The sequence below is a fragment of the Antechinus flavipes genome, chromosome 3, assembly GCF_016432865.1.
Source record: "Antechinus flavipes isolate AdamAnt ecotype Samford, QLD, Australia chromosome 3, AdamAnt_v2, whole genome shotgun sequence".
NCBI lineage: Eukaryota > Metazoa > Chordata > Mammalia > Dasyuromorphia > Dasyuridae > Antechinus > Antechinus flavipes.
Genome location: NC_067400.1, coordinates 410,815,475 through 410,837,760, shown reverse-complemented (window position 1 = coordinate 410,837,760; position 22,286 = coordinate 410,815,475). Strand labels below are relative to the sequence as shown.

The window sequence follows — 22,286 nt, the reverse complement described above, 5'->3', positions numbered from 1 at the left end:
CACTTTCCCCCCATTATTACTCTGGAGATTCTTAACCTATTGTTTTTCCATATGAATTTATTATTTTTTCTGAAATAATAATTTACTGGTAGTTTGTGTGGTATGGAACTGAATAAGTTAATTTAGTAATATCATTTTTATTATATTTCTCGCTATAACCATGAACAATTAATATTTCTCCAGTTGTATAGGACTGACTTTATTTCTGCAATTCAAGTTTGATTCACAGTTATCAAAGGTATCTTAGTAGACATATTCCCAAATATTCTATATCTCCTACAGTTATTTTGAATGAAATTTCTCTTTCTAGCTCTTGGATTTGATTGCTACATACAAGAATGCCAATTAACATGTGGATTTATTTTATTTTTTACCCTACAACACTCCTGGAGTTGTTTCAGTTAATTTTTGATTGACTATTTAGGATTTTCTAAGTAAACAATTATATCATTAGCAAAAAGTGATAATTCAGTTTCCTATATGTCTATACTTAGACCCTAAATTTCTCTTTTCTTACAGCTACAATGAACAATTCTAGCACTACATTAAATGATAATGAGTGTTCTCCTTGAAGGCAGGGACTGTTTTCTTGATGTTACTGTATACACAGAACGTAAGACATAAGAGTATAACTCAAGTTCATGTCTGGGGACAGAGGTGGGGGTGGTGAAATGAATACATTAGTTAAATGCAATAGTTAATTTAAATGTCAAGGTAGTTTTCATTCCTCCTAAGCAACGTCTGCCAATTTCCCAATTCCTGATAATACAGAGTTAACATTAAGTTTATGAAATTGCATAACTTTTACAAGATAACAGCAGATAGTACCAAGTTTCTATGATACTGTTATCAAGCTATGTTAATAAGTCATTTTTTATTTCCTAATTAAAAGTAAAGATTCCTTGTTAGGAGTTTAAGGAGATTTCTTTTGTGAAGTATATCATCAAACTTCCTCTACTGGAAGGTGAAGGAAGATAATGATATATTAAAACTATATTACAAAATCAAGTATTTGGATGCCAATCAGTCAATTACTCTTGGACTGTGTTTTATAAAAAAAAGTAAAAAAAAAAACAAGATACCAAATTATAGGACAGCATAAAAAACTGACCTACCAAAAATAATAGTTTGGCTCCCACAAATTTTCATTCAGATTAAAAGATGTCTTACAAGATACCTTTGAAAAAGGCTCTTATGCAAAACTAAACTATATTTCTGTGAAATACTAGAGAAATAAAGTCCAAATAGTTAACTTGAGTTGAAAGACCAAATAATAGCTATAAAATATTTGGCGGAAAGGAAAAAACATACCAGAAAGGAAGGCTAATTTTTTCTTCAGAATGGGTAATATTACTGTAGCTTCCATGATACTTCAATTAACTTCTTCACTTCTGAAAAAAAAAAGATGAATATTAAATAAATGAAAATTACTCAGTCATCAAAAAATTTACTGCTTTATTGTATTTCCTACAGTCTGCTTACACAGTCTTACTGCTCTTTAGAGCACTTACAATTTTGATTTTTCTGAGATCCTGATGTTCCATGATTTGTAGATCTTAATAGTATCATTGGGAAGATATTAGAGATTAAAAGATGTAAATAACTTGGGGCTTGGGAATTTATATAAAATAATTTTCCATTATCCCTTTTTATTTTCATTGCTTACAAAATTTAACGTGTTTACATAAAGATATTTTTCAAAGGGATGTTAATATTAAAAATATATATAATTTTGTCAAATAGAAACAGCTGTATCTCTTCCTCCTCTTGAATTCTCAACTACACCTGGGATGCCCATCTGAGATATATAGGTCAATGAACTAACTCACCAGGCTTTCTGTTCAATTATATGGCAAATTCTGGGCAAAGAACATATTCTAGTGCTCAAAAGAACTTATATAAAAGGATCATCAAGGATTGTATGATCAGAAACCGTGAACTAGTGACATGTCAATAGTAGAATAATAGATGAACTGACTGCTGAACTAGAGCCTATCGACTATTGAAAGAATCAGAAATGAATGAATGAATGAATGAACAAATGAACAAACAAATATTAACAGACCAGAAAGTCACCAGAATGTTGGATAAATGTGAATTTTACCAAACATTCTTTATAAACTATTTGAAAAAATAGGGAATGAAGGAGTCCTACCAAATTCCTTTTATGACACAGACATGGTACTGACACCTAAACCAGGTAGGTTGAAAACAGAAAAAGAAATTTATAGACCAATCTCCTAATGAATATTGATGCTAAAATCTTAAATAAGATATTAGCAAAAAGACTACAGAAAATCATTCCCAGGATAATACACCATGATCAAGTAGGATTTATACCAGGAATGCAGGGCTGGTTCAATATTAGGAAAACTATCAGTATAATTGGCCATATTAATAATCAAATTAACAAAAACCATATGATCATCTCAATAGATGCAGAAAAAGCATTTGACAAAATCCAACATCCATTTCTATTAAAAACTCTTGAGAGTATAGGAATAAATGGACTTTTCCTTAAAATAATCAGCAGCATCTATTTAAAACCAGCAGGAAGCATCATATATAATGGGGACAAACTGCAACCATTCCCAATAAGATCAGGAGTGAAACAAGGTTGCCCCACTATCCCCGTTACTATTTACTATTGTATTAGAAATGCTAGCTTTGGCAATAAGAGTTGCGAAAGAGATTAAAGGAATAAGAATAGCAATGAGGAAACCAAATTATCACTCTTTGCTGATGATATGATGGTATACTTAGAGAACCCCAGAGACTCTACTAAAAAGTTATTAGAAACAGTCCACATCTTCAGCAAAGTTGCAGGGTACAAAATAAACTCACATAAGTCATCAGCATTCTTATATATCACTAACAAAACCCAACAGTTAGAGTTACAAAAAGAAATTCCATTTAAAGTAACAACTGACTGTATAAAATGTTTAGGAATCTATCTGCCAAGGGAAAATCAGAAACTTTATGAGCAAAACTACAAAACACTTTCCACACAAATTAAGTCTGATCTAACCAACTGGAAAAATATTAAATGCTCTTGGATTAGGCAAGCAAATATAATAAAAATGACAATACTACCTAAACTAATCTATTTATTTAGCGCTATACCAATCAGACTCCCAAAAAACTATTTTGATGACCTAATAACAACAAAGTTCATATGGAAAAACAAAAGGTCGAGAATTTCAAGGGAATTAATGAAAAAAAAAATCAAATGAAGGTGGTCTACCTGTACCAGATTTAAAATTATATTATAAAGCAGCGGTTACTAAAACCATCCGATACTGGCTAAGAAACAGACTAGTTGATCAATGGAATAGGTTAGGTTCAAAGGACAAAACAGCCAATAACTTTAATAACTAGTGTTTGACAAACCCAAAGACCTCAGTTTTTGGGATAAGAACGTATTATTTGACAAAAATTGCCGGGAAAATTGGAAATTAGTATGGCAGAAACTAGGGATTGACCCACACTTAACACCATACACCAAGATAAGGGCAAAATGGGTTCATGACCTAGGCATAAAGAATGAGATTATAAATAAATTGGAAGAATATAGGATAGTTTACCTCTCAGACCTGTGGAAGAGGGAGGAATTTATGACCAAAGATGAACTAGAGATCACTATTGACCACAACATAGAAAATTTTGATTATATGAAATTGAAAAGTTTTTATACAAACAAAACAAATGCAGACAAGATTAGAAGGGAAACAATAAACTGAGAAAACATTTTTACAGTCAAAGGTTCTGATAAAGGCTTCATTTCCAAAATATATAGAGAATTGACTCTAATTTATAAGAAATCAAGCCACTCCAATTGATAAATGGTCAAAGGATATGAACAATTTTCAGACGAAGAAATTAAAACTATTTATAGCCAAATGAAAATATGCTCCAAATCATTATTAATCAGAGAAATGCAAATTAAGACAACTCTGAGATACCACAACACACCTGTCAGATTGGCTAGAATGACAGGGAAAGATAATGTGGAATGTTAGAGGGGATGTGGGAAAACGGACACTGATACATGGTTGGTGGAATTGTGAACACATCCAGCCATTCTGGAGAGCAATTTGGAACTATGTTCAAAAAGTTATCAAACTGTGCATACCCTTTGATCCAACAGTGTTTCTACTGGGCTTATACCCCAAAGAGATACTAAAGAAGGGAAAAGGGCCTGTATGTGCCAAAATGTTTGTGGCAGCCCTCTTTGTAGTAGCTAGAAACTGGAAAATGAATGGATGCCCATCAATTGGAGAATGGTTGAATAAATTGTGGTATATGAATTTTATGGAAAATTATTGTTCTGTAAGAAATGACCAGCGGGATGAATACAGAGAGGACTGGCGAGACTTACATGAACTGATGCTAAATGAAATGAGCAGAACCAGGAGATCATTATATACCTCAACAATGAAACTGCATGAGGATGTATTCTGATGGAAGTGGATTTCTTTGATAAAGAGATCTAACTCATGTTTCAATTGATCAAGGATGGACAGAAGCAGCTACACCCAAAGAAAAGACACTGGGAAATAAATATAAACTGCTTGCATTTTTGTTTTTCTTTCTGGGTTATTTATACCTTCTGAATCCAATTCTCCTTGTGCAATAAGAGAATTGTTCAGTTCTGCACACACATATTGTATCTAGGATACACTGTAACCTATTTAACATGTATAGGACTGCTTGCCATTTGGGGGAGGGAGTGGAGGGAGGGGAAAAATCAGAACAGAAGAGAGTGCAAGGGATAATGTTGTAAAAAAATTACCCTGGCATGGATTCTGTCAATAAAAAGTTATTTTAAAAAATTTTTTTTATGAGGAAAGCCTTTTATATAAACAGGAAAACTATTTTATTAATTAAATTGATTGATTAAAACACAAATTAATTTGTTAAAAAAAGATTTAAAGAGGCAAAAATTGCACAATATAAGACATGTTATATCAATAGATTAATGTATGTCTATGTCTATGCTTACTTACCTATACCTAAACACATATATTAATGTATATTTTACACACACACAAATATGGGTATGATTAAATATGTGTGTGTGTATATATATATATGTATATATATATATACACACACACACACATACACACACACACACACACACACACACACACACACATACACACACATATCTATATATACATATGACTATTAAGTGGTGGATGGGTAAAGCACTCAGCCTAGAGTTAGGAAGATCTGAATTCAAATCTGGTCTCAGACCATCTGAATGATCCTAGAAAGTCATGACTTGTACCAATTCCTCATCTGTAAAATGAGGATGCACTGGAGAAGAAAATGGCAAAAACACTCCAGTATCTTAGCCAACCTTATTGATGAAGTCCATGGGGTCATGTAGAACCAAATATGAGAGAAGGATGCATCTCTCCATTGCCCTTTGGCTGATTCTTGTTTTTTATTTTAAAAGTCATTTACTTCAATGCTCACATTTTTTTGTTATGTTTTATTTATTTCAAGAGAAAATCTGGAACAATTTAAAATATTAATCTTTTCTAAATTTAATCCAGCTTGCTGGGCTGTCAATAGTGTTTCAAGGTAACTATCCATCAGCATTGTTTGTCTAAGATATATGTCCTGAAAGGTTAACTCAAATGTCTAACTAACTACGTATAGTCTAGATATTAAATATTCTTTATCTGTTTTGATTTTCCAATGTAGACTGATAACCTGAGCAATTATACACGACTATGGACGAGTTCTGCCATACTGTAATCAGTACAATATTATCCTACAATGTTATACATAGGAATACTACAAAACTTCATAATCTATATGAAATCTTTACATAACAATAACAAATTAATTTTTTTGGTTTATGTCACCCTGTTTTATGTCTTGCATGGGAATAATAATTAGAATGACAATGAATAAGATTATTTCTGTGTAACTTTTCAAAAAAGATCTTTTCATGATTTTTTTTTAACACATGGGAAACATTTAGAGTTAGAAAACCTAGATTCAAATATCAGCCCTATTATTTAATAAGTGACTCTGGGCAAGTAATTTAATCACTCTGAGTCTCAGTTACCTTATGTCCAAAACAAGGCAAAAAAGTAGATGACTTCTAAGGTTTCTGTCTATTAGAAATCTGTAATATTATAATCTTATTGGAGGAGAGTTGTATAAGGCAGCCTAGTGGTATAGTGTGTAATGACCGCGTATTTAAAATCAGCCAGAGTCAGGAATTCAGGTTAAGGGGAAAATCTCCAATATTTATTGAAGTGAAGAGGTGAATAAAGATTGCAATAGCAAATATAGGCAAGAAAGATTGCGATAGCAAATATAGGCAGTTGAGACAGGAAGCCAGCTAAGAGAGAGAGCAACGAAAGCCGAGCCAACCGTGGCAATGGCCATCCCAAAAGCCTCTCCTCCCCTTCCTTTTCCACTCCCCTGCCTCCACCCACCAAAATCGTCATTTCCTATACAACACATCAGGACTTGCACAAAGAGTGGGTGGGGGCCATTCTTTCTCCAAGCTTATCTATTAATAGAGTATGGTCCAATTACTATTTAGCCTCATGTGCTTGGGACCTCAGTGCATCAACTCAAGCCTCAGCCCATTACAATAGTGGAGCAAGCACTTGACTTTGTAGTCAAAAGCTGACTTCAAATCCTACCTCAGCAATTTATTAATTGTATGATCATACAGAAGTCATTTAATCCTCTCAGCCTCAGTTTCCTCACCTACAAAAAGGGAACAACAACAGACCTATATCAGAGAGTTGTGGTAAAGATCAAAATAGATAAAATATGTAAAATAGCTAACAAAATCTTCCAAATGTTAAATGCAATATAAATTCAAGCTAGTAGTATTATTGCTTTACTCAAAACAATTGTTAAAATAATTGTCAAATAATAAGCATGGTGGTATCTTGCATGCTATATACATTGCAAATAATTATGTATCTGGTAACAAGTGGTATGCTGGGGGAAAATATGTTCAAAAGCTCACTTGTTGTCTTATATTTTCAGCAAGAATCATAAAGTCATATATTTAGAGTTCTTGGTCTTTAAGCCTTAAAGACTCTTTAATTCAACTCTTTAATTTTATAGGGAAGGAAAATGAGATTCAGAAAAGCCCAAATGGTGACAAAGCTCTATCTGACAGAACCATCATTTGATTACAGGTCCTCTGATCCCAAATTCATAGTTGTTTCCTTTTATAATGTGTTGTCACTTGCATGTATAGGTTATTCTCATAAAGATTATATAGTGATAAGAAACACTGCAGATGGGATAGGAGCTGGGTCACCTCAATCACTGTTCGATATCAGCTTTCATATCTGTCAATTATTCAATATCACTGCATGGAATTAATCATGAATTTTTATCAGGCATAGAGGATACAAGAACATATATAAAACAATCCTTGACTTCACAAATTTTGCATTCTGGAGGCAATAAAGAAATATGGACCCATATAAATATACATATACATACACACACATATACATACACAAACAGATCTATATGTATGTGTGTGAGTATACACACACAGACGTGCACACGCACAAAAAAAGATAATTTGAAGGAAGGGCACTAGTAAATGAAGTAAAAATTGTCTTTATATAAAAGGTTATAAAATACAACTTGAGTTGTATTTTGAAGGAAATAGAGATTCCAAGTCAATAAATCAATATGCATTTATTAAGCACCAACTATGTGCTAGGCAAAATACAAAATTTTGAGGATACAAAGAAAGGCAAAAAAATAATCATCATCATCATCATTCCAAGAAGTCAAGAAAAAGTATTCAAGAAATAATCAGTGCAAAGGCGGAAGATCATGAAATCTTAGGGAATGTCAAGTAAACCCATATGAATGGATGATATGTATGGAAGGCAGTAATGTATAAAAGGAATGGAAATATAAGAAAGTGCCAAATTGTGAAAAGCTTGAAATACCAGACAGTGGGGTTTATGTTTGATCCCAGATGTTATATAGAGCCATTGGAGAGTGTCAATGACATAGTCATATCTTCACTTGAGGAACATCACTTTGATGGTTGTATAGAGGACAGACTGACTAAAGGGGGCAATACATTTTTGAGGAAAAGATATTCAGAAGAAATATCTGGCAAGAATCTAGGCAAGAAGGGATGAGGCTGATGGCTATGTGAGTAGAGTGAAGGGGACATATGTAGGAGAAGCTGTGGAGTGTAAAAACACACAAAAAAAAAACTGCTCAGATACAGTACATGAGTCAAAATGAGGAATTGAGAATGACATCAAAGTTATAAGATTAGATACCTAGACAGTATCCCCTAGACAGTATGCTCCCCTTGACAGTAAGACTGAAAAAGAGGAATCAGAAAAATATATTAAAATGAATTTTGTTTTAGACATTGAAAATTTGAGATGCCTAATAGGCAGTTAGAAAAAATGTCCAGCTGATGATACAGAACCAGAGTTCAGGAGAAAAAGTAAGACTGGATCCATTCTGGGAGTTATCTGTAAAAAATGATCATTGGATCTTAAGAACAGAGATATCAACTTTATATATATATATATATATATATATATATATATGTGTGTGTGTGTGTGTGTGTGTGTGTGTGTACATATATATACACACACATATGTATATTATATAGAAAGTACATAAGTATAGAAAGAAAAAACAAGATTAACATGTAGTAAAATATTTAAAGACAGCTAGCATGTGCCCCCAAAGTCTTCTATTTTCTACACTGAACATTCCCAGTTCCTTCAACCAATTATCATATAACATAGACTCAAGGCACTTAACCATCCTTGTTATTAAAAGACAGTATCTTAAACATGGTTTGATCAGTGCAAAGTACAATAGTGCTAGCATCACTTCCTTATTCCTAAAAAACTAATTTTTCTAAATTCCTAAAAATCCTAATAGTATTCAAAATCATGTTAACTTTTTTGGCTATTCCATAATACTACTTGCTCACACTGAACTTTCACTAAAATTCCCCAAATATTTTACAAGCTACATGGCATCTTAACTTTGTGAAACTGATTTTTGAACTTAATTGTTAGCCTTATTATCTGTCCAGTGCTTCCAAAGACAGCCACTCAAATAAATAAAAACTTCAGCATTTGGTGATTTCAGTGCAAAGTCAGACATAACTTAACAAAACAAAACAAAAAAAAGTATTGGAAAATGTGAAGTTTTTAGATTATATAGAAGAGTTACATCCATAAATTGTGACTGTTTAAGAAATCTATGAAGCCCTGGATTTGGACAACACCAAATACCTTTGAGAGAGAGAGAAAGAAAGGAAGGAAGGAAGGAAGGAAGGAAGGAAGAAGGAAGGAAGGAAGGAAGGAAGAAGGAAGGAAGGAAGGAAGGAAGGAAGGAAGGAAGGAAGGAAGGAAGGAAGGAAGGAAGGAAGAAGAAAGAAAGAAAGAAAGAAAGAAAGAAAGAAGAAAGAAAGAAAGAAAGAAAGAAAGAAAGAGAGAAAGAAAGGAAGAAAGGAAAGAAAGAAAGAAAAAGAAAGAAAGAAAGAAAGAAAGAAAGAAGAAAGAAAGAAGAAAGAAAGAAAGAAAGAAAGAAAGAAAGAAAGAAAGAAAGAAAGAAAGAAAGAAAGAAAGAAAGAAAGAAAGAAAGAAAGAATTGATTTTAGCTGGTTAACACTGTGAGAATCATTTTAGAATCAGCTGCTATATATATAAAATCAGACTCTGGACTTAAAAGTAAGAGCAAATGTAAGAATCAATACCAAATTAGAAAAATAAAATAAGAAAATGTGTCATGTAATTGTGACATATAATTAAAACAACTCCAATCTTATCTATTAAAACTGCTGAGGTTTTAAAATGAGAAATGATAAAAGTACATTGACACCAATTATCTCTCACCATTAGATAAGTATTGTAAAATCAATCTAAATCAATGACTAAGAGGAAAATACCGAAGAGCCTAGAGCAGTTAGTAAACATTTAATATTCCTGCCAAGCAGAAGAGTTACATCAACCAAGGACAACACATTTAAATTCATTTGTGAAATGTTACAAAAGATAGTTGCATTTCTTCATAAAATGTGAAACAGTAAAGACAAAAACAAATTTGCAGAAAATCAGGAGAAAGAGCCAACTAAGCAAAATCATGCTGAGTGAATAGAAGGATGAAAATTAAATAGAAGAAAAATGATTTCATTTTTGGATGCATACTTTTTTCCATCAATGACAGTATAGGTATAACACCTGAGATGTAACATCAATCAATGGACTAGATAGTACTGGAAAACTATCTAGTTCTTTTTAGGCTACTCTGTTCTATCTGAGGGTGGGGAGAAGAAATAACCCCCAGATTTATAATATCTATGGAACTAAACACATTACAAGTTAAATAACAAAAATGTTTATATTTTTAAATAGTTCAAGATGCTAGGAGACGCACTAAATTACAAGGATATGCTTACTTTGTCTGATGAATTGTATACTTAAGTGCCTACTGAGAGAGTTCATTTCAGACTGGGAGGTCAGAAAAAGTGTGATGTTAATTGGGCATTAAGCATGAACTAAAACTACAACTTTGGGAAAGCGTAGGACTGCAGGACATGATCCTTCACTTGCAAATTCTGTGAGAACAAGGATGTTGTCATTTCTCTGTTATTCCCAATATGTAGCAAAGCACTTTTACTTGATCTTACCAATGACCTGATTTATAACAATTTTGTACCAGTTTTAGTTGCTAAGAGATTATAGTTTACTCATATATATTTTATTTCTTCTTTTTGCTTGCTTTTTTGGGAAACTGTGCTTTTAATTCTTCAGATGCTCTACCAAATCTGGATTCAGGGTCATTTACCATATTAGAATTAAAACTGATAAGTTAAAGAGTGATTTTTTAATTCAATATAAAAACCTAAAAGTATTGCAAAATGTAAAAAATCAAATAAATATTAATTGATAATTGTTAGATCAGTGTGCTATATTAAAAATTTTTAAGAATGTGAACAAATTCTTGTTTTCAAACAATTTAATCTTTATGAAAATAATATAAACATATTGCTTTAAAACATGGCTTTCTGAAGTTATAGGTCCTTTGCTTTACTGAATAAAAATATCTTTCAATGAGTATGTTAATGACTTAAGGAAATCTAGAGTAATATGTGTGTGTGTGTGTGTGTGTGTGTATCTACATATAAAGATACAGATCACATTAAAAAATAGAAATATTTCTGAAACTCCCAAAAAGCAAATTTCTATACATTAAGTCAAAATATTTTTCCAACTATGAAATTGTAGTTTTATTCCTATGGGAAAATATTTAAGCTCAACATGAACTAAAAATCATATTTAAGAATTTTTCAATTTTTCAAAACCAGTAGTATTCCTTGACTCATTGTCACACAACCTTGTAGGAATAAAAATACTGAAAAGATGAACCAGTTTCAAGGAGAAATTTGGAACAAATTCCATTTAAATTACAGTTACAAAATTTGTATTTCTTCTTTGATAAGATTTATACTTCCAGTATGGTACTATGAGGGCAGGTAGACTATTATCTGATCAATAATTCAGACATATAATATCTAGATTTTTAAAATGATAACCAATCTTTCCTATACACAAAAATCTCTAATTACTTTTCCTACAAAACTCCAAATTCATGTCTTGTTATTATCATGTCCTCTCTGCTTCTAACACAAATACTTGGAATTCTTCCCATAAGTCCCTAATTCTTCCCCCTTTCCTTCTAATTCTTCTTTAGCATTTAAGCAAAATCTATCTCACTAACATTCTACATTCACAATTACCTCAGAATTTTGTTTCAACAACTATTCTTAAAGCTTATTTTATATATTCAATATAGAAAAAGCAAGACATTATGTTTGGTGCTGGAGACAAGACTTTATGCCTTCAAAGAGTATACTAAGATTAAAAATTGTGGAGAAAGTGCAGACCTGCTTTGTTGTTAGCACAATATCCGGGGAGTTCCTTTCACCAATGAAATCATGAGTTCACAGTCCCTATCTCTAATCCTTTACAATTCACAAAATATTTTACATACATAACTTCTTGCAATCTTCTTAACAACCTTGTAAAGTAAATGTTCTGTTACTCCCATGTTACAGATGAGGCAACTGTAATAATCTAAAGAAGCAGCAGAACTCTGTTTTAAAGAAGATCTGAGCTGGAATCTAGATTCAAATTATTACTTGTAGTCTTGGTTAAGTGACCTAATAACTCTAGCTCTCAAGTTCATCATTTGTAAAATGAAGGACCTGGAATAAAGCATCTAATTTCCTTCTGTTCCAATAAAGTCCAAAAATCTACAGGCATCATGACATGATGGACAGAACACTGGATTCTACTCAGGAAAATTTGGATTGGAGTTCCACATCGTACTCCTGTGAGCTATGTTACTCCTGTCAAATTACTTCACTTTTCCAAGTGTCAGTTTCTCTATTGTAATAGAGAGGTAATAATAGCATCTGCATCACAGAATTCTTGTACAGAATCAAAAAGGATAACTCATCTAAATACTTTAAAATCCTTAAAATGCTAAGTAAATGTGAGCTGTTACTGTCCTCTTATGCTCTGCCCATGATTATATATATGTAAAAAGAACCCCTAGATCCAAATTCCAATCCCAGCTCTGCAACTATGGGTAATTAACAACCTCCCATAATCTTGGATTTCTCTATTATAAAACAGGAATACCTACTACTCTCAATTACCAGGAAGATCAAAAGATATGTATATATAAGGAACTTTGTAAATTATAAAACATTATGTAAATGCAAGCTATGGTGGTTATTATTATTATTAGAAAAGTAATGAGAGTCTATGTATAGTAAGTCCAGTGTTCTTCCTTGGAGAAAACAAGATACAGGCCAAATCAAGGCAAATCTTTGAATTGTAAGAAAAAATTAAGAAAAAGCTATGTTCTATGGGTAGAGAGTAGTTTGAGAGAAATTGCACACCAAAAAAAAAAAAAAAAATGAACCATACTAGTTAAGTAAATCTGATTATTTGGATTACTGGAATTATCTGTATTACTTTGAAATCATCCTAAAGTTCCTTCATATACAGGATATACCAAAATTCTTAGTGCCAGCTTAAGTTTTAGTGATTTTAATCATTTAAACCTACATTCAGATTTTTGTAACAGTCTGCATTTTATTTCCTCCAACAATATAAATTATTCAAAGTAAGAGTTAAAGATAACTATACTTTCCAACTCTCTAGCATTTCCTAAAGTTCTTAATGCAGTGCTGCTGGGCTAAGTCAGAAAAACAAATATCGGGTATTAAATAGAGAGAATTAAGTATTATTTCTGCTCTACCATACTCACAGAATAATTATAAAATCAAAATGATATAATAAAAGTAAAATTGCTCTAAAAGTAAAAAGTGTTTATTTTTAAAATAAAGCATTAAACCAGTTCTTTTTTTGTTTCTCATAGTTTCAAGAATAATTTTATTGAAATAACATTTTTCATCGACCAGTAAATGAAACTTTCCTTTAAGTTCTTTTCCATGGTTCAATGTTGTAGCTGAAACTGCCTTTAACAAAAGCCCTTTCAATATATTACTTCATTATAATTTCTTATAAAATAAGGACCAAGACTAAGTTTTCTTTGTAAGGAACAGTATTAATGAACGCTTCCATTGCAAAATATTCAAGTCCACATTTTTTTTCACTTATTTACTTCTCAAATTGCTCACTCAACCCTTTAAACATCCCCTTATTTTTTCTTGTTCTAACATCCATGAAAATTTATGTCAAGATTGTACCCGGACTGTCAATTAACTCCAAAGATAATATTTTTTTTTCACAATAGCAATAATATAGTTACCAAAAAACATATAGTTACAAGAAAAGTGAATCATTCCTCCATAGTTTCTTTCACTTTAACATTCTCAGGGTGAGTTTACAGATTATGTTAATATACGCTATAGTATTCAGCATTCAGTTACTGTTCTTCCCACTAAACCCAAAAACAGTAATATAAATCTAATCAAGGATGCTGCTCCTGCTTGAAACTTCAGAGATGGGTTGGAATAATAAGCAGAAACAACAATATACAAGAGTTTATTATAACAACAATAATATATTTTTAATGTTCCAGAAAGGCAAAAAACATTCAAATTTCCAGCAGTTCATAACAAATCAAACATTTCATTTGATGTCACAGATTTTCTTTTGTTATTTAGTTGTAGCTATCTCAGGTACAAATATTGATTTTGTTAGTATTTCATTAATCTTCTAAAACTACTATCAATATCATATAAAGGAAAGCAGATAGATCTATGATTTAAGAAATGTAAATTCCAGTTCTAGACTTATCACCAAAATGTTATGTAGCCTTGAACTTGGGCCTAAGTTTTTCAGAATCAACAAATTAACCTATAAGGATTAATTAAAGGCTTATAATGTTCCAGGCCTCTATTAAAAATAGAATTACAAAAAACAAATCTTCCCTATCCTCAAAAAGTTTACATTTTATTGGAGACAAATATATACATACAAAACATATGTAGACTAATAGGTAACTTTGGATGGAGAGGTACTAGCTGATGGGGTGACCAGCAAAAAGCCAAGCTGAGTCTTCAAGGAAACCAGTGATTCCAAGAGACAGAGGCATGACATGCACAACCAATGCAAAGGTACAGATATAGGAGATGAAACACACCATGCAACAGGTGGACATGGAATAGCATGTAAAAAATCTAGAAAGGTAGAAAGGTGCCAGATTATGAAAAGCTCTACCAGACAGAGGACTCTATATTTGATTTCAGCGTTCAAAGGGATCTGTTGAAGTTTAGAAAATAGATGAATTTCATGGTTAGATTTGTACTTTAGGAAAGTCACTCAGACAATTCTCTGGAGGATGTATTGGAGAAAAGAGAAATAAATAAGATGTTATTTGAATCTGGAGTGAGGAAGACCTGAAAAAACTTGAAATGTTAAGAAATTTTGCCTTAAGTGTGTGGAAGCAAACAAACAGGGGGCTTGTACTTTCCTTCTAATAAGTGACTATATCTAAAATAATCTCTGCTCCAGTATAAAAAAGAAGGCATATAATCTCTCTTCTATTTCAGTATTTTTGCAAGATCAATTCACTGAGATATTTGGTTCAACATGCCCCTCCCCCAGAGAATAATACAGATGAGCAAAAGAGTTTTGCCTCTTAAACACAGAAGACTGCCCTTCCAATTCATAATATTCTACATACTTTTGGTAATTTACTTCAAAGGAAAGCTCTTACAGGAATGACAAATGAATGTTTTCATCTAAATCTGCCTCTCTGTACTTTTCATTCATTCTGTTCTCCAAGAAAAAATTGCACTAAGTTGCCATACAAAGAGAAATAGTTGTACTTGTTAATGAAGGAAGACAATAACACAAATATGTGTGTGTATGTGTTGGAGACAGAAAATTTGACCAGACAACCTCTGAGAGCCCTTTCAATTCTAGTTTCCATATTCTTTCCATATTGATTAAACCTAGGTAGTTTTGGCACTAAAGTTACTGTAATGAATTCACTGTATTTTAAAGGATAGCCAGAAGACTAAAAGAGAACTTTCCATATTCCATAGTCTCCTGGCTATCCTTTTAAATACAGTGAATTCATTACAGTAACTTTAGTGCCAAAACTACCTAGGTTTAATCAAAATCAGAATATATGCAAAAGAAAAACAAACAAAGCTCCAATGAACTATTTTTTCTGTTTTGATGGTGTCAGTTTATGGTAAGTGATACTTCTATAAAAAATTAAAATAAAAAGATCAACTTTTGAAACTATCAAAGAAAAAATGAAGACAAATTTTATTTTTGTTTAAAGCACCTCAAAGTTTTCACATAAATACAACTAAAAACATCTAAGAATTGATACTACGAACAGTGTATGCTTTTTGAGGTTGGTAAAGCTTTATTTAAAAAAAAAAAAAAAAAAAAAAAAAAAAAAGGTTTGCTTTGAAGAAAGTAAAAGTAAAAACTGTCCATGCATTGAAATACTGATGTTGCACTCCAAAATCAAAGGGAAAGAAATTCTAAGAGAAATCATGTAGAATGGTAAGAGCACTTAATGGAAGTCAGGACTAGCCATTGAGTTCTATGCTACTGATCTCATTTTATGACTTTAAACAAGAGAGAGAGAGAGAGAGAGAAAGTCACTTCTGGGGGTAGAGCCAAGATGGCAGAGTAAAACCAGGAAGCTGCTCAAGCTTTCCCAATTTCCCTGGAAAATCACACCAAACCAAGCCTCTGAAAGAGTCTGATGGAATGAAACTCTCCAGATCAAGATACACTGGAAAAACTTCAAGGAAGGTCAATCTCATTGGGATGAAAAGGGTGTTCAGCCCAGGTCAGAGAGACTCTGGGAAAGCCAGTGAGAGGCTCACAGCAAATCAGCAACTAAGACTCACAGTTCTGGTTAAGGAGAGGAACAAATCAGTGGGGAAGCTTCCAGTCCCAGTTCAGAAGGCAAACTCTGGGAAACCAACCAAGCCATTTCCTAAAAAAAAGCAGGCAAAGCTACTTCCTACAAACACAAGGGATCCCAGTGCTTTAAGCCAAGGCTCAGATTTGCACAGGAAGCTTGGGGTAGCTCCTCTTTTACCTTAGAAACAGGGCTTAACCATAAAAGTAAAAAAAAGAAAAAATACCAAAAGGAAAGAAGATGAGCAAGAAACAGAAAAGAATCTTGACTTGGAAAGCTACTATGATGACAGGGCAGACCAAAACACAGACTCAGATAAACAAAATGTGCACAGAAGAAATCTCAAAAGTGATACGAATTGTTCTCAAGCCCAACAATGGGCTTCTTGGAAGTGCTCATGAAAGACTTTAAAAGGAAAATAAGGGAGGTAGAAGAAAAAATGAAAAAGGAAACGAGAAGTGTGTAGGAGAAAATCAACATCTTGGACAAGAAAGGAAAATCTGTCTGAAGAAAACAACTCCTTAAAAAGTAGAATTAACCAAATGGAAAAAGAGATAAAAAAGCTAGCTGAAGAAAATCACACATTAAAAAATTAAACAGGGCAAATGGAAGCTAATGATTCTGTGAGACAGCAAGAATGAGTCAAACAAACTAAAAAGAATGAAAGAAATGAAAGAAAATGTGATATAGCTCATGGAAAAACAGCTGACCTGGAAAATAGTTCCAGAAAAAACAGTTTTAAAATTATTGGCTTACCTGAAGGACATGACCAAAAAAAGAGCCTGAAGAGCATTCTTCAAGAGATCATTAAGGAAAACTGCCCCGATATTCTAGAAACAGAGGGGGAAATACTCATTGAAAGAATCTATTGATCATCTTTGGACAGGGATTCCATAAGAAAAACCCCAAGGAACATTGTTGCAAAACTCCAGAACCACCAACCTCAAGGAAAAAATACTGCAAGTTGCCAGGGGGAGGGGGGAGAAGAGCAGAGGGAAATAATCCAAATATCAAGAAGCAATAGTCTGAATTACCCATGATCTGGAAGCTTCTACAATAAGGGTTGGAGAGCCTAGAATACTATATTGCAGAAGGCAAAAGACCTAGGATTACAACCAAGAATTAACTACCCAATGAGACTCAGCATCATGTTTCAGAGGAAGCGACAGAGCTTCAATGAAGTAATAGACTTTCAATCACTTCTATTGAAAAAAAACTAGAATGAAATAGAAATTTTAATCTATAAACACAAAACTCAAGAGAAGCAGAAAAAGGTAAACAGGGGAAAATATATATATATATAATAATATATATATATAATATATATATATATATATATATATATATATATATATATATTATTTAAGGATTAAATTGTTTGCATCCCTAGATGGGAAAACGGTACCTATAACTCTTGAGAACTGTATTGTCACTGGGACAGAGGGATGCATCAGATGTACTGAGGGTATGATTATGAATGGACTCTGATGTGATGACATATAGAAAAAGACATTAAGAAATGGAAAAAGGTTTGTACTGTAAACAAATTACTTAAGTAGTCCCATTTTAGAAAAAGAAATTGAACAAGCCATTAATAAACTCCTAAGAAAAATATCTTCAGGACCAGATGGAATCACAAGTGAATTCTACCAAACATTTAAAGAACAATTAATTCCAATACTATGTAAACTAATTGGAAAAATAGGTAAAGAAGGAGTACTGCCAAATTCCTCCTATGACACAAATATGGTTCTGATACCTAAATCAGTAAGAGCCAAAACAGAGAAATAAAATTACATTCCAATCTCCCGAATGAATATTGATGAAAAAAATTTAAATAAAATATTAGCAAAGAAATTACAGCAACTCATCAGCAAGATAATATACTATGACCAAATAGATTTATGCCAGGAATGCAGGTTGGTTCAATATCAGGAAAACTATTTCCATAATTGACCATATCAATAACAAAACCAACAGAAATCATGTGATCTCAATAGATGCGAGATGCAAGCTTTTGATAAAATACAATACCCAGTCTTATTAAAAACACTAGAGAGCACAGGGATAAAGAAAACTTTCCTTAAAATAATAAACAGTATCTAAAACCTTCAGCAAGCATTATTCATAATGGAGAAAAGCTGGATGCATTCCCAATAAGATTAGGGATAAAACAAGAATGCCCATTATCACCATTATTCTTCAACATTGTACTAGAAATGTTGGTTTTAGCAATAAGAAAAGAAAAAGAAGGAATTAGAATAGGCAATAAGGAAAGAAAACTATCACTCTTTGCAGATGATATGATGATACACTTAGAGAATCCTAGAAAATCATCCAAAAACCTACTGTAAATAATTCAGTTTTAGCAAATGTGCAGGACATAAAATAAACCCACACAATCATCAGCAATTCTATATATTACTGATAAAAGTCCATCAGCAAGAGATAAAAAGAGAAATTCCGTTTGAAATTGCTATAGATAAAATACTTGGGGGGTCTATCTGCTAAGACAAACCTAAGAATTTGGCATAGACCTGCCTCTCACACCTCTTAACAAAATAAGATTAAAATGGGTACGTTTGGGCATAAATTATGAGAGCAAAGGATAATTTACCTTTCAGATCTTTGGAGTAGGGAGGAATTTATGACCAAAAAAAAAAAAAAACCCTAGAGAACATGATGAAAGTCAAAATGAACAACTTAGATTACAGTAAATTAAAAAAGTTTTGCACAAACAAAATCAACAGAAACAAAACTAAAAGGGAAGTACAAATCTGGAGAAAAAATCTTTTACAATCAGCGTTTCTGATAAAGGTCTCATTTCTAAACTATATAAACAACAGTGTCAAATTTACAAGAATACAAGTCATTCCTCAATTGATAAATGGTCAAAGGATATGAACAGACAATTTTCAGATGATGAAATTAAAGCCATCTATAGTTGTAAGAAAAAAAATGCTCTAAATCACTATTAGAAAAATGCAAATTAAAACAACTCTGAGATACCAAGTGACACCTCTCAGATTAGTTAAGAGGACAGGAAAAGATAATGATAAATGTTGGGGAGGATACAGGAAAATTGGGACACTAATGCATTTTTGGTGGAATTGCAAAATGATCCAACCATTCTGGAGAGCAATTTGGAACTAAGTCCAAAGGGCCATAAAACTGTTAACTCTTTGATCCAGCAGTGCCATTATTGGGTCTATATCCCAAAGAAATTTTAAAGGAGGGAAAAGGACTCACATGTGCAAAAATGTTTGTAGCAGCTCTTTTAGTGGTAGCAAATAATTGGAAAATGAGTAGATACCCATCAACTGGGAAATGACTGAACAAGTTGTGTTATAGGAAGATAATGGTATGTTGTTGTCCTATAAAACATGTATATTTAAAATAAATAAATTTATTTTGAAAAAAATAAACAAGAGAAAGACTTTTGCCATTAATTTTGCTGTGGAACTTTAGGCAAGTCACTTTTTCTCTCTGGGCTTCAGTTTCCTCATTTGTAAAATGAGAGTGATTATACTTAGATTACTCCCCTAGAATAAAGTAAGGATGTATGTAAAATACAGAATCACAGAATTTTAGAGTTAGAAGGAACCTCGCCAACCCATATCTAAAAGGAATCTACACTATACCATACTTTAAGTGCTCATCCAGCCTCTGCATGAACACCTCTAAAAAGAGGGAACCCATCATCTTTAGAAGTGGCCAATTCCAAGTGGAATTGTTCTACCTAATTTGTGGAAAATTGTTCATTTTGGTTTCTCCTCCTTCCTTTCCCTTTCCCCCCACCCCGAATTTAGGAAAATGTGTCTAAATGTGTTTCTCTGCAACTTATACCCACTGATTCTGGTTCTCCTCCCTATGGTAAAAGAAAACAATTATAATCCTTCCAAGTGAGGGGTCTTCAAAAACTTAAAAACAGTCAACAGGTCTTCTCAGAAAAATATGTTTAAAATAAAAATATCTTTAAGTGATTCTTCTATCACATGGAATCAAAGCTATCATTCATTACAAGGTTACCCTCCTTGAACATTTCCAGGTTATCCATTATCTTCTTAAACCATGGCAAAAAGAATTAAATATACTCATCTAACATATGAATTCTGATAATGGGAGAATACAACAAAACTATAAGTTCCCCATTTCTGGAAGCTATGCTTCTTAATGCAGTTCAAGATTGCATTATTTTTTGACATGAAGTCTACAAAAAACACCACCACAAAAAAAAAAACAAAAAAAACAAAAAACAAAAACCCACTCTGATCTTTTTCAGAACAAGTACTATCTGAACATGCCTCTTCCATTTTACATTTGTGAAGCTAATCTGATTCAAACAGTGATTTAGTCATTTGGACCCTAACTATCATTGGTGTATTAGCTATTCTTCGTAGTTTCATGCCAGTTGCAAATTTGATGAAGGGGACATTTATTCAAGTCATTGATGAAAACGCTCAACAGTATAAGTCCAAACACAGATTTCTGAGTTACTCTAGTGCAGGGAGCACTTGCCACAGGGTTCCCATAGGTTCACTTTTATTATCTTCTGAGTGGACTCAGAGCCAGAAAGACTTGGGTTTAAACCCTACCTGTGACTCATAGTAATTGTATAACTGTGGGGCAGTGCTCTAGGAAGCTCTACAAGTTGCAGAGAAGACATCAACTTACTTTAATAATGTGAATTTCCTCATCCAGGAATTCCTTAGATCAATGAAATCACAGGTCTGATCCCAGTGGTGTCCCTTACCTATCCTGGGATATCAACTCCTTGCTAGGAATTTTTGTTCTGACATTTCCAGTGCAAAGGCTATCCTCCCTAAAAGAGAAAAAAAAGCAAATTCAGAATTGAACAGCTGTTGCATGGCTATACCTTGCCACAACCAATTTCTCCCCATCCCCAAGTCCTTGCTGTAACCTAGAGATAACAACGTGAGTAAACTTTTTAACATGTCTGTTTCTGCATCTGTAAAAAAAAGAATTTTGGACTAAGTGCCTATCTAAGGTCATGTCTGACTCTTCATGACCCCATTTGGTTTTCTTTTGGCAAAGATACTTAAATATTTTGCCACTTCTTTCTCCAGCTTATTTTATAGATGAGAAACCAAGACAAAGAGGTTTAAGTGATTTATTCAGTGTCACACAGCTAATAAATGTCTGAGACCAGATTTGAACTCGGGAACATGGGCCCCCCCCCCCGACTCCAGATTTGGCACTCTATCTACTCCAGCACTTAGCTGAGTTTAAATAAATCTTCCCAGGTTTCTCTGAAACCATTCAGCTTACCACTGCTTATAGACCAAAAGCCTTCTAACACAATAATACACCAAACCTATTTAGCCATTAGCCCCTCATCTCCAAAAGAATTTTTCCTTGTTGGTTCCTCTACTTTTTAAGGATGAAATTAGCATTAACAAGTGAAAAAGGTAGTAGCTGTTCTTTCAGCAAAAAGAAGATTCCAGTAGACTCCACGCTAAGTTCCTCATCACAATTATATAATGCCTCTGTGCCGGACTTATGATCTCAAGTATTATACAAACATTTAGTAAGTGCCTATCATGTGCCAGGAATTGTGCTAGGCATTGAAGATACAAAATACATCAAAAGACTGTCCTGAAGGAGCTTACAATCTAATGATGTTTTCCAAATTCATATATTTCACCTTTAGGTAGCATTAATCTATAAATCATCTCCAATGATAAATTGTTTTTCCCCATCACTGACCTTCACTAAAATACTTCCATGCTCCCTCTCTGTTTGTGGATATCCTCACATAAAATTTAATATTTATATAGCAATTTACAACTTACAAGATGATTTACATGTGTATACCTGCGTAATATAAAATTCTGCTACCC

General features: G+C 32.8%; 1 protein-coding gene across 1 annotated transcript in view; it reads right to left on the bottom strand.

The window, feature by feature from the left end:
- Positions 1 to 22,286, bottom strand: part of SESTD1 (SEC14 and spectrin domain containing 1) — a 105,932-nt gene that overhangs the window by 64,615 nt on the left and 19,031 nt on the right. Inside the window, exons 2-3 of the mRNA XM_051986118.1 lie at positions 21,100 to 21,247; positions 1,312 to 1,391 (exon numbers count right to left, since the gene is read on the bottom strand). Coding sequence (XP_051842078.1) covers positions 1,312 to 1,366 — 55 coding nt within the window. The 5' untranslated portion in view covers positions 1,367 to 1,391; positions 21,100 to 21,247. The remainder of the gene's footprint in view (positions 1 to 1,311; positions 1,392 to 21,099; positions 21,248 to 22,286) is intronic.